The sequence below is a fragment of the Diadema antillarum genome, unplaced genomic scaffold, assembly GCF_040938485.1.
Source record: "Diadema antillarum isolate AM-2024a unplaced genomic scaffold, OU_Dant_1.0 seq00000622_RagTag, whole genome shotgun sequence".
Classification (NCBI taxonomy): Eukaryota; Metazoa; Echinodermata; class Echinoidea; order Diadematoida; family Diadematidae; genus Diadema; species Diadema antillarum.
Window position 1 is genome coordinate 108,842 of NW_027271545.1, and position 15,067 is coordinate 123,908.

The 15,067-nt window shown below is 38.0% G+C and overlaps 1 protein-coding gene across 1 annotated transcript in view; it reads right to left on the reverse strand.

Moving 5' to 3' along the window:
- Positions 1–208: 208 nt before the first annotated feature.
- Positions 209–15,067, reverse strand: part of LOC139736118 (uncharacterized) — a 110,975-nt gene continuing 96,116 nt past the window's right edge. The window contains exons 8-10 of the mRNA XM_071646850.1: positions 10,489–10,581; positions 7,100–7,178; positions 209–2,219 (exon numbers count right to left, since the gene is read on the reverse strand). Coding sequence (XP_071502951.1) covers positions 2,130–2,219; positions 7,100–7,178; positions 10,489–10,581 — 262 coding nt within the window. The 3' untranslated portion in view covers positions 209–2,129. The remainder of the gene's footprint in view (positions 2,220–7,099; positions 7,179–10,488; positions 10,582–15,067) is intronic.

A 15,067-nucleotide genomic window follows, 5' to 3' on the forward strand; every position in this document is an offset into this window, starting at 1 on the left:
TCTTTCAAAAGCACACAAGAAATGAGAGAATAGTTAAGTCTTGATGTCTTTATTTTTAATTGAAACTGATTACTAAGGTAGACTCTTGTACATAATGTTGATTAACCAAACCTTGACATAACATAACAATTTTCTTGGTCCCAACATTTAGATTTTTTATGTTATTTCATTGCCTTTTCATTCTCCATTATACAACAGTATTTTACTGGGTCTGAGGAGTTTGTCATATTGTAAGAGAGTCCACCATCAAACTATACAAACAAACATGTAACTTGAAACTGGCTCCTGGATTGAACTAACTATCCATACCGTATTTGCCAATATTGATTTTCCCAACAATTAATTTATTTGTAACTCTGTCCAGGGATACAAAGTAATATTTTTCTCAATTTTGTAGTAACAAGATTTTATTTTTCTTCAAACAAAACAGTGGTTTTGTACTTTTTTATGTTTACTGGAACAATGGTCTGCTACATGGGATAGTTTTGTTGTTTTGTTTTGTTTTGTTTTTTAAATAGGAACACTGAGTACCAGAATTGTTGGAAACATTTCATTCACTGCTGTGGCCGCAACATCAATGATATTTGAAGTTTGTTTCAGCTAATGGTCAACACTATTTACAACATGATTTACTTAATCAAACATGAAACTGTGACATATGAATGGAGCTGACTTTTTGTCCCATGATGACTTTCTTCGTTTAGTTAATCTATGATAGTATGAAAGTGACTCAATCTGTCTCCGAGTGATAATTAAATATAGGCCCTACGTTTATTCATGAACAGAAGGTAATCATTTCATTGGATGTTGTTGAACTTTTTGACATTAAAAATAATTTCAAGCAAAATAATGCTGTATTTTCATGAACTTGCAATGCTTCATGTTTGCATTATGTTGGGCAATGGTGGTATAGTCACTGCAAGCACACAAATGGTAAAGCAGAATGGTTATATTCAACAGTAGTCTCTGGTTTTGACATGTGTGATTTTGTCTTGGCTTGGCAAACAAAAAACAATTATATAATTATCTATTAACTATATCTGTACAAATTCTTCTTTGTTTTTGTTTTTGTTCTGAAAATTTTAATGAAATACAAATGTAAAAGAAACTTCGAATTCCCATAGGTTAACATGCAAAGTTTATAGTTGGGATTGGAAGATTTAATATCTTGTTACAAGTGGCCTCCTTGTACCTGATCTCGCTATTATGGGATTCCCCTGTAGTTTATTTTACTTCTTCAATTTAATTGTATGTCAATATGTTAACACAATATAAATCTGAATCTGTAACTAGTCTGTCCCCTGTATGCTTTTGCTGTATAAAAAGTGACTTTATTACAAAGTTCTCACTTATCTATTGCTTAATCACTACCAACTGAGTATTCACTACATTTCAGTCAGTTTTCTTGGATGAAACTTATGCCTTGGTGCTCCAGCATCTATGATGGCACAGGGAGGACCTATGTCACTGTCAAACTCTTCACCAATTTCATACATCTTAACACTGGCTTCTTTCAGCCTTGAGAAATGAACAGAAATTATAATTATTCTGTCTGTTACACTTTTAAAGGGCCTCTTGCACCTATGAACTTTGGTATCATGTGTCAGTTGTAACGCATTTGACAGAGATTCATAATTTCAGCTACATTCCATTCAAAGATGGCATTTCACACCAGAAATACTGCACTTTCTTTAGTTCAAACCTGACCACAGATCAGCTGACTCAAGAGCATTATATAATTCTTCATTTGGTATTTCTTTTGAAAGTGCACAACCTTGTCCAGTCACTTCATACAAAATTTCATTCATGAGACATGTGTGAATATGTAATCGATGTCCACCACAAGTTACAATCCTGCATGCTAAACCAGAACAGTCCAAGTTAAGAAGCAGAAAGACATTAATGCTACATACATACTTTGGTGTCAGTGCCCTTCTGATTCTAAACAGAACATCTTTTAGACATTATACTTTTCAACCCATTGAAGATTTTCTCCCCTCCTTTCTTTGTAATTGCAGACTTCTACTTACAAACTCTGAAAGGAAAACATATCAAATTTGCAGTCATACTGTAGTTTAAAAGAGGTGCATTCAAATGAAAACACGGAGAACAAAAATGTGAAGATTTATCTAGATGGGGCAGTCATAAATATGGATTGCCTTGTCGTCTGATACAGATACCATTTTAGCTCCATTTCCACTGTATTTAGTCTGCCAAACCTGCAAAACAAGAAAAGATGAAAGTATTCATTTGTTATCAATCTTGATCTTTATTGTGAATGTTCTCTCTCTCTCTCTTTTAAAAGGAGCAGTCAATATTTGATTGCAAAATAAATCGAAACTTCCACGTGAAAATATACTACTGGGTGAGTCAAAGTAGAAATGTTGCTGTGGCAACTGGTATGCCTCCGCCACCTTCCATATTCTTTACATACATGTACTTCTCCAGTACATCTTGACAAGGCAAGAGGACAGTTTCACATGACTGGCAAGAAAACTAAATGACATGTTTGAAACTTTGAGAGCACAACCCAAATGTGTTGAGAGTTTATGCATTCCTTGAACCAGGTTTTATTTGGATGGCTAAATTGTTTCAGATAGCAAGTATTCAGGAATTTGATTATGCTACATTTACACTATGTTCTGGCAACCACTGCAGCCCCATTTGCCTGAAACGGAGTGCACTGTGGGTAGGTGGGACATTCTCATTCTTATTTCCTCTCAGTATTCTAGTCTTGTTCATTCCAGTCATCGCTTCGGTGATCATGTCGCTATCAAATGCCATCCTCACAGCGTCTGGTCAGACTAGACTACACCATATTTCCTGTTACGTCCAATTAAGAACCGCTTCAAAAGTTTTGTTACGGCCTATTACGTGCTGTCACATTTTCTTGTGTACATCCTGTTTCACTACACCCTACTAGGTTTCTCATCAGCACCATGAATGCCATGACAAATTCTTTGACCAAAAAAAAATTAAAATAAAAAAATAAATAATAATATGGCATCCACAGCAATTACAGCCTGTTAAGTTTGGCAATCCTGTCCCCCACGTTACCTCACATCCATTTCAGATTTTGTCCATGCTGCCCTGAAACAGAACTTCTGTGGCCACCAGGAGCATGGTGTAAACATCACATTATTTTCACTGGACCTTTGACCCCATGACCCAAACTTTCTTCAAATAATCACAACCAGTAATAACTGGTAACATCCAATTTTCACAATCCTTTGAGCTATTTTCAAAATGTGGGGAAAGTGACTGACACTTAAACATTCTCACTTGAACTTTGAACCACGGACCAAATCTTTTCCTACACAATCATTGTGCAGTACTGCATGTAAATGCCTAGTAGATCTAAGTGGATGCATTGAGTAAATTCAAAGGTATGGAAAAGATAGTGGAATTTCAGCATTAAATGGAATTATGGCATTTCAACCTGCCCTTTGACTCCTTGACCATGGACCCCAAAATTCAACAGAGAATCATTGTCAGGCAGTACAAGCATATGAATTCAGTTTTCATGGAGAAACCTTCAGCCATTTCCAAGATATGGAAAAAAGCTAGTTTGTAGCATTTTCACTTGACTTTTAACCCAATGGCCTAAAACTTTTCCTCTAAGAATCTTTATCTGGTGGATGTATACACTATTAAAGTTTCATGAAAATTCCTTTAGGCATTGAAGAAATATGAGGGAACTAGTAAAATTTGGAGAATTTGACCCTGACCTTTGACCTCGAGCATGTGCCTCCAAAATTTGATAGGCACAGCTTCATCCACTCATAAATACATTGGATTATGCCATGTTTCATTCAGATACCCCAAATAGTTCTAAAGTTATGCTATCCACAAAATCAATTGCGGACAGAAACACGGAAGGATGGATAACCTGAAAACACAACATCTTTGTGGCTGAGGTATAATAACGTTTACACTTTTAAAATGGACATTCATGTAAAAACCAACCAGAAACAAAAGGCCACCATATATGTTTTTAAAGAGTGTTTTATCCAGAATCATTAGATATCATTCTTTTTTTATGTGTGTGGTATGTGTTCATGCTTGGATGAACAGGAGACATTGATTGTGTAATAGACCCCATTTACAGTGCGGGGCTGGACCGAGAGGCGGCCGAGCCTGGTCTCAATTGCGGGGCCAAGCCCCACAATTCTGTCCGTTTACAGTGCGAGGCTCGGCCCAGGCTTTTCCTTCAAACCTTTCAATATCTTGTTGTTGTGGCGCTCTGCTTGTAAACAAACTCAATTTGGTATAGTCTGGTTTTCAGACCCTTTGCCAATTGGATTCGGTGGCGAGGAAATCGCCGTTCGGGCAAAGGCCTTTGCCGAAGGAAAAATCCTTTGCAGGACAAAACCACCTTAAACTAAACTAGTTTTCGACGTTGAGGGGGTTAATATCCTGAAAAGCGAAATAATACGGGCAGAGGGTCTGGAAGCTAGACTAAAATTGGCTGCGCATTTGACCCAGTTTGTGTTTACACTGAGAAAAGGCCGGGCTCGGTCGAGACTACCTCCAGAGTGTGGCCAAATGCGCGGCCAATTTTGGCCCCGCATTTGGCTTTTTGCGCGTTTACAATGAAATGAAGGCGGGCTGGGCCGCGGCCGAGCCGTGGCCCAGCCCCGCACTGTAAACGGGGTCATAGAGGGCAAACTCAAGTGAAAGTATACTAATACTTATGTGGTGTTTGAAAAAAAAATTGGGATTTGGGTAACTATTCACTCATTCTTTGCAGACCCAAATAACATCCCGAACATCCTTTGGACGTCCTCCTCTTCACTGTACTGTGCTCTAGTCCCTTGGTTGAACAGGAGATATTTGAGAGAGTGCAAAATTCAACTTGTGCAAAAGTATGGTGATGCCTATTCATTCCTTAGGGTGGGATTTCACGGAGCACGCGAACGATTTGCGAAGGACGCGAATGACAAAATCCAACATTCGGAAAAGTTTTTCTCCGAATGTGTTCCGACAATGAAGCCGAAAACTATTCTTGCGCAATTTGTGCGAAGTTTCCATGACGTATGTGCGAATGTCATGTGTATCATTGCTAAAGTACAGCATGTTACGTACACGAAGAACACGCGACGGAAATGCGAACAACGAAAAATTTTCAATAATCATGGGAGAAAATGTACCCAAGGAGAGGTGGAGCTGTCTTGAGTTGAATTTTTTTTCTTTCCTCTATTTCTCCTTTCTTTTTCTCTCATTTCTCTATCGTGCGCTTGCCTACATTTTTTTTTCCTAGGACGTATCTCCACTAGTAAAGCATTTGATCTTTTTTTTTTTGCAGTTCCTCCAACACATAATCTCTATAGTTCAAATGAAATTTTACATACTTAAGATTAATTTTAAGTGTATTCTGCGATTTTTTGTATATCAAACATTTCTTTCTCTTTGCTAGTCTTTAATTTCTTTTGTTACTATAGTTGTTAATAATTGTTTGATGTTTAGATGTATGCTACGATTTTTATTTGTAGAAAACATATACAGTAGGTCATACATCCCCCAAACGTGCGCTAAACGTTCGCGAGAATGTCTCAAAAGGTACGCGAACAGTTTGCGATTACGTCGTAAAATGATCAGAAAAACTTTGCAGATTTCGCGTAACATACGCAAGACATTCTCCAAAGTTTCGGAGTCTGTTTGGGGTTTCACGAACATTTTGCGAACATCGTGCGTGTCTTGCGAAGGTCTTGCGCATATGACGAGGCTTTAAAGACACTTTCGAGAACAATTCACGAGCAAATCACGACCAAGTGTGCGGAAAAAGTTCACAAAAAATTTCAAACTCTTTTGAAATTATCGCCGAAGTAAAAACGACATTCGCGAACAATTGATGACGCTTCTGAACCCTCACGTTCGTTTGGCGAACTTTTGCAGACTAAAATACGAATACTGGATTTTGCCATTCGCGTCCTTCGCAAATCGTTCGCGTGCTCCGTGAAATCCCACCCTTATTAGCAGATGCAAATGACATCTCTAACAAAATTAACCATGCCACACACATCACCAATACACACACACATTCACACTCAGTCAGACACAAACACACACACAAACCTAGCTGATCTTCGACAGCCTGGATGTCCTTTGTTGAAGTTACAGTTTGTTCCCTTTCTGCGGTACTTCTAAAAGTTTTCATATGCAATTTACGATAAGCCTACCAGGACATCTGATGTTTGTTGCCGAAATTGTCTCAAGACCTGGGTCACATTGCATTGATACTGTGCACTTTCTGTCACCAAGAAAGATCAGCCTTGAAGGCGAGCTGAGAATGCACCATGCTTGCCCATTCAAGTTCATACACATAAGGACAAAGGCCAATTGAAAGCTACCATTTTTTTGTTGTTGTAAATAATAGCCCTATTCAGTGCCTATGTGATGTCTGCTAAGTTAGGCAAGGCCCTTGAGCACAAGCTCACATCTATAACCTGTTGAATGCTGCCACTCTTTATGGAAAAAAAAGAAGCAGCCACTTATCCTCTCTCTGTTTCATTTTGAGATGGTGCATGACTACATGCAAAATAGTGGTTACCTACATGTGTATTTGAAACCAAGTCATCATTACATAAAGAAACTTTCTGTAAAATCCCAAATTTCACATTAAACATAAAAAGGAAATTCACATTCAATCATATTGCCATGTTGAAAGTCAAGTGCATTAACATAACGATGAATCGTTTCCCCCCAAAGGACTCAGTCACTGTCCATCTTTGGTGTGCTATGTGACATGAGTGTGTGTGTGCATACAAGTGCAAATTTGCTCCTGAAAAAAGCATGAAATTATGCATTGCATCTCATTTGATACATTCATTGCATACTCGAATACTTTTGTGCAAGTCCATTTTTGCATTCTCATACAATGCCTCCTGTTCATCCAAGCATGGACATTTTACATATCATAGAAAAATGAAGACGAATGATGAAGAATAAAACATTCTTTCGAAACATGTATTAATGGCTGGCTTTTAAAGTAAACTGCAATTTTCTGAGAGTAACCCTTCTTTTAACCACACTGTAGAGAAGACATGAAACACCATATGAATTCTATCAGAAACTTTTTCACATCAAGAGGTTGCCTCACCTGATCGTAATGATCATAAAAAGTTGCTACACACTGTCTTGTGGTGCTGTCCCATACCTTCACTGTCTTATCTGACGAGCTGGGGAAAAGAGGGTCAAGAATATCAAGTGATCAACAATTTTAAATTATGTACATTATATCTCTGTACAACTTGAATTTCCAGTATAATGGATAATAACATTTGATTATTACAGTACTCTTCACTTAATCGAGTACCGCTTGATAATAGGGTATACTTACTCCTCTTAAACAAATAAAAACAGGAGATAAAAAAAAGTTCCTGATGCGCATTATATTTACTGGATAATTGGGTTGGCATTCCGAATAAACGGGAAGGAATTTTCCAGATTATCCTGATTTACTTCCACAATTTATTTCACATGCTAAAAAGAAAACATCATGTTCACAATAAAACAGAAGAGAAAAGTATATACAAACATAGCACGTGAGGTGTCAGTAAAGGCTGTATGAAGCCTATCGAGGCCGATTCCCTTACAAACAATAAATAGAACACAATTTCCATCAAATATACATTAATGAACAAAAACAACAAAGAAACATCACAACAATAAAAAAGGGGAAAAAGTGGCAAAATTATTACATTAATTACTCAATTGCACTTTGGATTAAAAACATTTTGTATTTACGTTTAAAAGATGACAGTGTTGGACTCTCTTTTTCTCGCAGAAAGGCTTAGAATTTGTGTAAATATTAATCAAGAAACTCTGAGGTGCTGAAAGCCAATAGAGGGCTTGGGTTGACATTTTAACATGCTAAATCTGAAGTGTACAAATGATTGGCCTCATCACTGGCACAAGTAGACGTACTATGCCGTGTACGAACTGCACCAGTACCACACACACACACACACACGCACAGTGACACACTAATCACTATACATGTGCCAATGAGCTATGGCTAGCTCTCAAGAAAAATGAAGAATAAACTAACTCCATTGAGATCTTAACCTTTCTTCAGGCTGTTAACTGAAAAAATTATGGTCGCCATGAAACACATAGGAACCCAGCCGAATTTGTTGCAGCATTTGGCTGCATATGCATATTTGTGACCCATCACGTCAAAAGTAGCTATTATAAGTCGCTGACATCAAAACTGAGAAAAATCTGATTTTAGTTGAGGTACCGATAAATTGAAATTTTGATTTTTGGCTAATTGGAAACCATAGGGTTTTATCTACCACTAGTTTCAAACTGGTACCAAATGGCATTCACTGATTTTGTCATTTAGCACGGTCATGATACAGTTCAATTCTCGAATGGGGAATCACAAGTTAAACGAATAAGCCAGTTAGCATTTCCACTTCTCGCATGAGCAGAAGAAAGGTCATTCATACCAACAGGGATGTTGGCTTTTAAATTCACTGGGATAAGCATCTGTGTTGTAATGATTATTCATGTAATCTTTATAAATGCTGCTTGCCAGCACATCCACCTGACAGCAAAAGTGGTATAAGCCAGTTCACAGTTAGCTCACGGGCACATTAGTACAAATGACCTTTCTTTTTTCTTAGTTGGTTAGGCACTTCACTCGTTTTCAAAGCAGCATGATGCATAAGTATGCCCACAATTTATGACTTCACGTTCAAACAAAGAATGAACTTGCACAGAGCAGGTGACAAGAATGGTCTGTCAATTGACACTTCAGCAGGCATTCATTTCATAGTTTCGTGTTGAATGCATAAACAATGTGCTACCACGCTTGCTGTCAGGTGGATGTGCTAGTAAGCACCATTTACAAGGGTTACATGATTAATCAATACATCGGGGACGCTTATCTCAGTGAATTCAAAGACAAGCACGCCTGATTGTACAAATGACCTTTTTCTGCTCATGCGCTAGTGGAACTGTAACTTAGCTTACTTGGCAATAATCAGGAGAAAGAGATTGTTAATACCTCCAATGCAAAATAATGAAATGGATGCTTTCCCCAAGTGTTAATTGATGGATCATTCTGGTCATATGGTCTACGCAAGTTCATTCTTTGTTTGAGCAGGATCAATGAATTCCATGAAGTGTTATGTAAAGCTTATGCGTTATGTCGCTCTAAAACGAGTGAAGTGCCCCTAACCGACTGAGGAAAAAGAAAGGTCATTCAGACAAATGTGCCCATGAGCTAACTCTGAACTGGCTTATGCTGTAAAACTCTACCTACAACTATGAGTCTTACAGCCCATGAGGTAGACACCAAGTAAAACAACCCCCTGCATGAGATAGACACTAAGTAAATCAGGAACACAGGCTACACACTATGCAAATGAGGTCTACAAAATTGACACTAGGCAAGTATGGCCCATGAGCTTGACCAGGGAGGTGTAAGAAAAGGAGAGACAACTCCTGCTCTCCTTTGAAGGATGCGCAGCACCGCCGAGAAGTTACATGTATGCGCTTAACTACACGTGGAAATCAGGTGCTTTGACAAAAGAGAGCATCAATAATCGGGACTAGCGCTCTCACATCTAGAAATACTTGCCCCTACTGCATTTCGCTCTCTCTTTCAATGTGATGGCAACAATGAATTTGTGTACCTTGAATTGGGGCAGCGAATCAAAATGCAGTGTAAAACTGACAATTTTAACAGCAAATAGTTTAAAAGCACGCTGGAGCACGCTTTAGTGGAGTACTTTATTTGAAAGATCAAAATATCCCAGATTAAAGGATAGAAAACTAACATGCGGAAATGTGCGCATTATAGAAAAATATTAGGTTTTTAAGAGGGCCTAATTTTCATATCATTTCGATTTGCGCATTATGAAGAAACTGGAAATACATGTTTATAATATTGAATTCTTTCCTAAACTACTCTTAATCAATTCGAGTATTTCATTTAGAATTTTACGGGGAAATAAAGCTTGTAATTCAACGAAAGGTGAAATGCGTTCTTCGTCTCCGAACTTTGCCTTGCAACTAGAGCGGTGCAGAGCATGACTTCAAAGCGCATAGTGGAATGCTAGATATCCCATTGTAACGCTTTGAACCCAAACATGTGTTTCCATGAATTACGAAGAGTTGTCTCTCCCTTTTTCTACACCTCCCTGGCTTGACACAGGGCTAAAAAAATGTCCATGAGCTTGACAATATGTAAATTAAGCCCACAAGTATGATGCTGAGCTCGTGGGTCTTTTTGCCTGGCGTTGAGCTCTTTGAACTTATTTGCCTAGTATCAAGCAGTGAAGCTTCTGGGCCTCAATTGCCTAGTGTCAAGCTCGTAGGTCTAGTTTACTTGATATCAAGCTTGTGGGCATTGTTTACATAGTGTCTAGCTCATGGACTGTCAGTATGACTCACAAGTGTCTTGCTCATATCACTCACTTCAACAACTTTCAATGCCCACTTACTGGAATAAATTACGGACTAGAGCACAAAACTGACCTTGAGACAAAGTGTACATTGTCTGGACAGAAGTGGACACTAGTCACCCAGGAGCTGTGGCCCGACAGTGTTCCTGCCAAGTTGGCTTGTTGGCTGGATGTTTTAACAACATTTTTTTTAAGAAGAAAAAGAGATTTGTATACTATTTTGTTAACATTATTATTCTCAATGTTGCTGCCACTTATTTCACAAAATTTTACACATCATTTACAGGAAGCAAGGAAACTGAGAGATACCTGTAGATAACTTGTTACATTCCTCCATCACCAAACTCTGCACCATTATTATCATCATCGTCATAATCATAACCATAACTGCATCACTATGACATCACTACAATAAGTGTAAGTTTATAATGCTGCAGAGATTTTGGCACAGAATATAAAAACAAGGCAAGTGCCAAAATGTCTCGCCCATTTGCGTAGAAGAAATTAAAATGTTTTTCTAACTCCCGGATGTTAATTGACCCTGCCTATGACCTTTGACCTTGAGGTGACCTTCAACTCCCCAAGGGACATTTACCAGCCAAGTTTGGTCACAAACCGACATACATTTGTATGGATCAAAAGTTATGAGCCATAATCGAAACGCACCGTAAACACTTACCATTGGGCCCTAAAAGTTTGTTGACCTCTTTCTGTGACCCCTGACCTTGTGATGAACTTCAACTCCCCAAGGGACATCTACCATCCAAATTTGGTCACAAACAGACATAGGGATCAAAAGTTACGAGCCATAATCGAAACGTGCCATAAAAACTTAACATTGGGCCCTAAAAGTTTGTTGCCCCGTCTGTGACCTTTGACCTTGAGATGACCTTCATATTTGATAGAATGTGTAACTTTGTATAAACACTCTTCCCTCCAAGTTTGATTGAAATTCAAGTCCTCAGTAGAGAGTTATTCAAGTTTTTGTAGCGTTAAGGACGGACGAGGGACGGACGGTCAGACGCCACAGGTGATCCCTTAGTCTCCCCTCACCTCCGGTGGGCTCGACAAAATATGTCATATATCACTGTTTCATATTCAGCTGTGGTATTTTTTTCCAAACAATCTTCTGTACAGGTTGAAGAGATAGCATACAATGTAGTAAATGTAAAATTGGGTCAAAATCTCAATGATTTACTTTGCTGTGGTACATAATACAGCAAATATGGCCAATTTTTTGACACCCAAAGTGAGACATGCACTCACAGCATGTAGGGAGAAGACAGTTTGACCACTTATTTCTATTAAATAACTACACATCATTTTCAGATTTAATTCCCTGCAAATACATATGCAAACAACTTGCACTTTGCAGTGAATATGAAAAAAGCTGGTTTCCAAATAGGGTAACACATGTTGGTGTCCAACCTAGAAGCAGTCCTGTACCATTGTATACATAAGTACATGTTGTAAGTACTCTTCCATCAGTGTGGCCATCACTAGTGATCAAGATGTAACAATTCACTTTCAAGATGAAGGCATGCTATGGGAGGCTTTTTGACAGAAAACCATGTTTCTGTAGCTGCAATAAGATGAGTGTCACAGATAGTTCCTTTTCCCGATTGCAAATTCTGAAATTGACAAACAAATTTCTAAAGCACTGTTTATTTAGGGTCCACTGCAGCATTTAAAATCTGCAAAAGAAATTTTCTTTAATTTTTTTATGTCAGCTTTGATGTGGTGACATCTCCAAGTTAGCATGTTTTTATGCAGAGTTGTACTCACAATGAAGAAAAATAAACTTTGTGGAAATGTGTTAAATCCACCTAGAGAGGGGAGACAGGCAGTATTATGTAATCGCTTCCAGCCAAGGCTGAATGTCAGGGATACTTGGAATACCAAGACCCGTCCAAAGTTACAGGCTGTAACAATGAAGGAGAGAGTCACTTTCCATTTTGGCAAGTTGTGTTCTGAGGAGTTCATACTCCTATCCCGAGTTTCCACTCCGACTTCATACTTCACTCTGAGTTTGTACTTTGAGTTCGCACTCCAGATCATAGAGAGAGAGTGGTGTCTCTAGGTTGTGGTGCAGTTTAAGCAGCATCGATAGACAAGCATTGCAGTACCTGCTCACACTAGGGATGCAGTATGCACGCTGCCTTGTGAACTTCTAATTTTCCTTTTGGGTTGCCGTCATCATTTATGTCGCTTCAATGACTTCACATTGCCATCATTCTACCTAGCTTTATCGCCAGATCTTCCATATTGATCATTTTTAATTGCCAAATGAACTTCAGTCCTCAATCAGTTCAGGAAAGTTTACCTATATTTGAAACTCTTAAAGTATAGTTCAGAAATACTGGAGTTTGACGCAAATGTTAAGGGTCTGCAGTTATTTTTGTTGTGTTCATGAGTCAATCCTATACTTATATATTAAGTAATCAAGTAGTATGGTTATGAAGACAATATTTGTTATTAAAGTCTTATTTTCTATACGTTCCACATAACACACTGTTAACTTCTGCTCATGTTTATTTACCTAAATGGTATCGTGAAGTGATAAAACTAGCAGAAATTATCCAGATGTAATAAATAATTCAAATATAATGTACTTTTGTGTGAAGTTCATTTACTTCTGAGTATGTTGGCTAAATCATAGCTCTCTTCACAGAATTACAGGATGCTTGGGGGTATGTGAAGTTGTTTGAATTTTGAGTGCTGAGTAACCAAAACATAGCCAAACACAAATACAAGTTTGATCCTCGCAATGAGCAACTCAAAAGTGAGTGCCTTACATCCTCAAGAGTTCATCTGCATTATTACGAAGAGATCACACATTCACTGAGATGATGGATGGTACTGATGGGTCTTCCTTAGACTGACTCTATGCTACTTTTCTGTTTGTTTAGCACAAAACAGACATTTCCAAAACTTGCCTCCTGCTCAGAAATCATTGTAATGGGGTACTGATTTGCCCGTTCATGTTACTTGGTTGAAATGTGCACAGGCCATGTAGTTTCTATGTTGGTATGCATCATATGGAATTCTAGTGTTTGGATGAGGCCCCTATGGACAAACATTTCTTTCTGGAGTAGGAAATACCAGGTATTGTTGCGAGGAAGGACCAGAGCGCCATGATAGCAAGTTTTGTATTGGTGGCCATCACCGCTAAATTCATGACTAAAGGAAACACCGAAGTAGATGCAACACAAAGGCTTGTATTGCAAGCAATGACCTCCTTCCATGTGGTAGGTCTCTAGGCTTGCTGATTTTCCTCAAACTATCTTTTAAAATTACAGCTAATACCCAGGTAAAGATTGCCTGGAATAGGTCTAGCCATGTAAAGTGAACCCTGAGTAGAGCCATGAGGTTGTTACCAATGTACCTGAAAGGCTGAAGTTTGGCAAAAATAACTTGTCATGGCAGGGCTCTGCTTTAATGTAATCTTTGGTGCCACTGTACAAAACTTGTCAGAGGGAAAGTTGTGACATCAATTATTGTTACCTGATCAATTCGTTTGAGAACTTTGTCATATACTCTTTTGAATAATATCAGTAACAAAAACAAATCAAATGAAAAACAAGTGCCAAATTGTGTCTCGCCCATTCGCGTACAAGAAATTAATACTTTTCTAACTCCCAGAAGTTCATTGACCCGCCTATGGCCTTTGACCTTATGGTGACCTTCAACTCCCCAAGGGACATTTATCATCCAAGTTTGGTCACAAACGGACAAAGGGATCAAAAGTTATAATAATAATAATAGTAGTGGCTACTTGTATAGCGCACAGGTCCACTTTTCAGTGCTCATGGCGCTTCAAAAATGAAAAGATATCATATATTTACATGCATATACATATTCAAACATTTCAACAAATAAGAAAATGGTAAACAAAAACAAATATATACCAAATAAAGAATACAACATATACCAATTAAAAATACAATATTGATCCAATATCAATGACATACAGCAATTACAGTCCTCAGTATGAAAGGAACAGATAAGTTTTAAGTTTGGATTTGAATGACTCTGTCGATGACAGTTCCCTTAACTGAAGAGGTAACTGATTCCACAATTTTGGTCCCATAACGGAAAAAGCACGATCACCATACCCATGTTTTACTCTGGGTGTTTGGAGTAAGAATGCATCTGATGATGAACGTAGCCTTCGTGTCGGATTGTATTTTTGAACAGAATTACTTATTTATATTGGGGAAAAAGAATGAACTGAATTATGTACTAATACCAGAATCTTGAAAATAATCCTTTTTTCTACAGGTAACCAATGTAAGGAACGGAGAACTGGTGACATAGAATCAAACTTATTAGTAAAAGTTAACAATCGGGCGGCAGAATTTTGCAACCGTTGAAGTTTTGTGACATCTTTTTTTGAAAGATTACACAACAATGAATTCGAAAAATCCAACCGAGAAGAAATCAAAGCATGAATAAGTATCTCAGCTGCAGATTTAGACAAATATTTCCTTATGAAACTTAAATTACACAACTGATATCGAACATTCCGCTGAATATGAGTTACATGACTTGATTATGATTATGAGCCATTATCGAAACATGCCATAAAAACTGAATGGGCCCTAAATATTTGTTGACCCCTGTCTGTGACCTTTGACCTTGTGATGACCTTT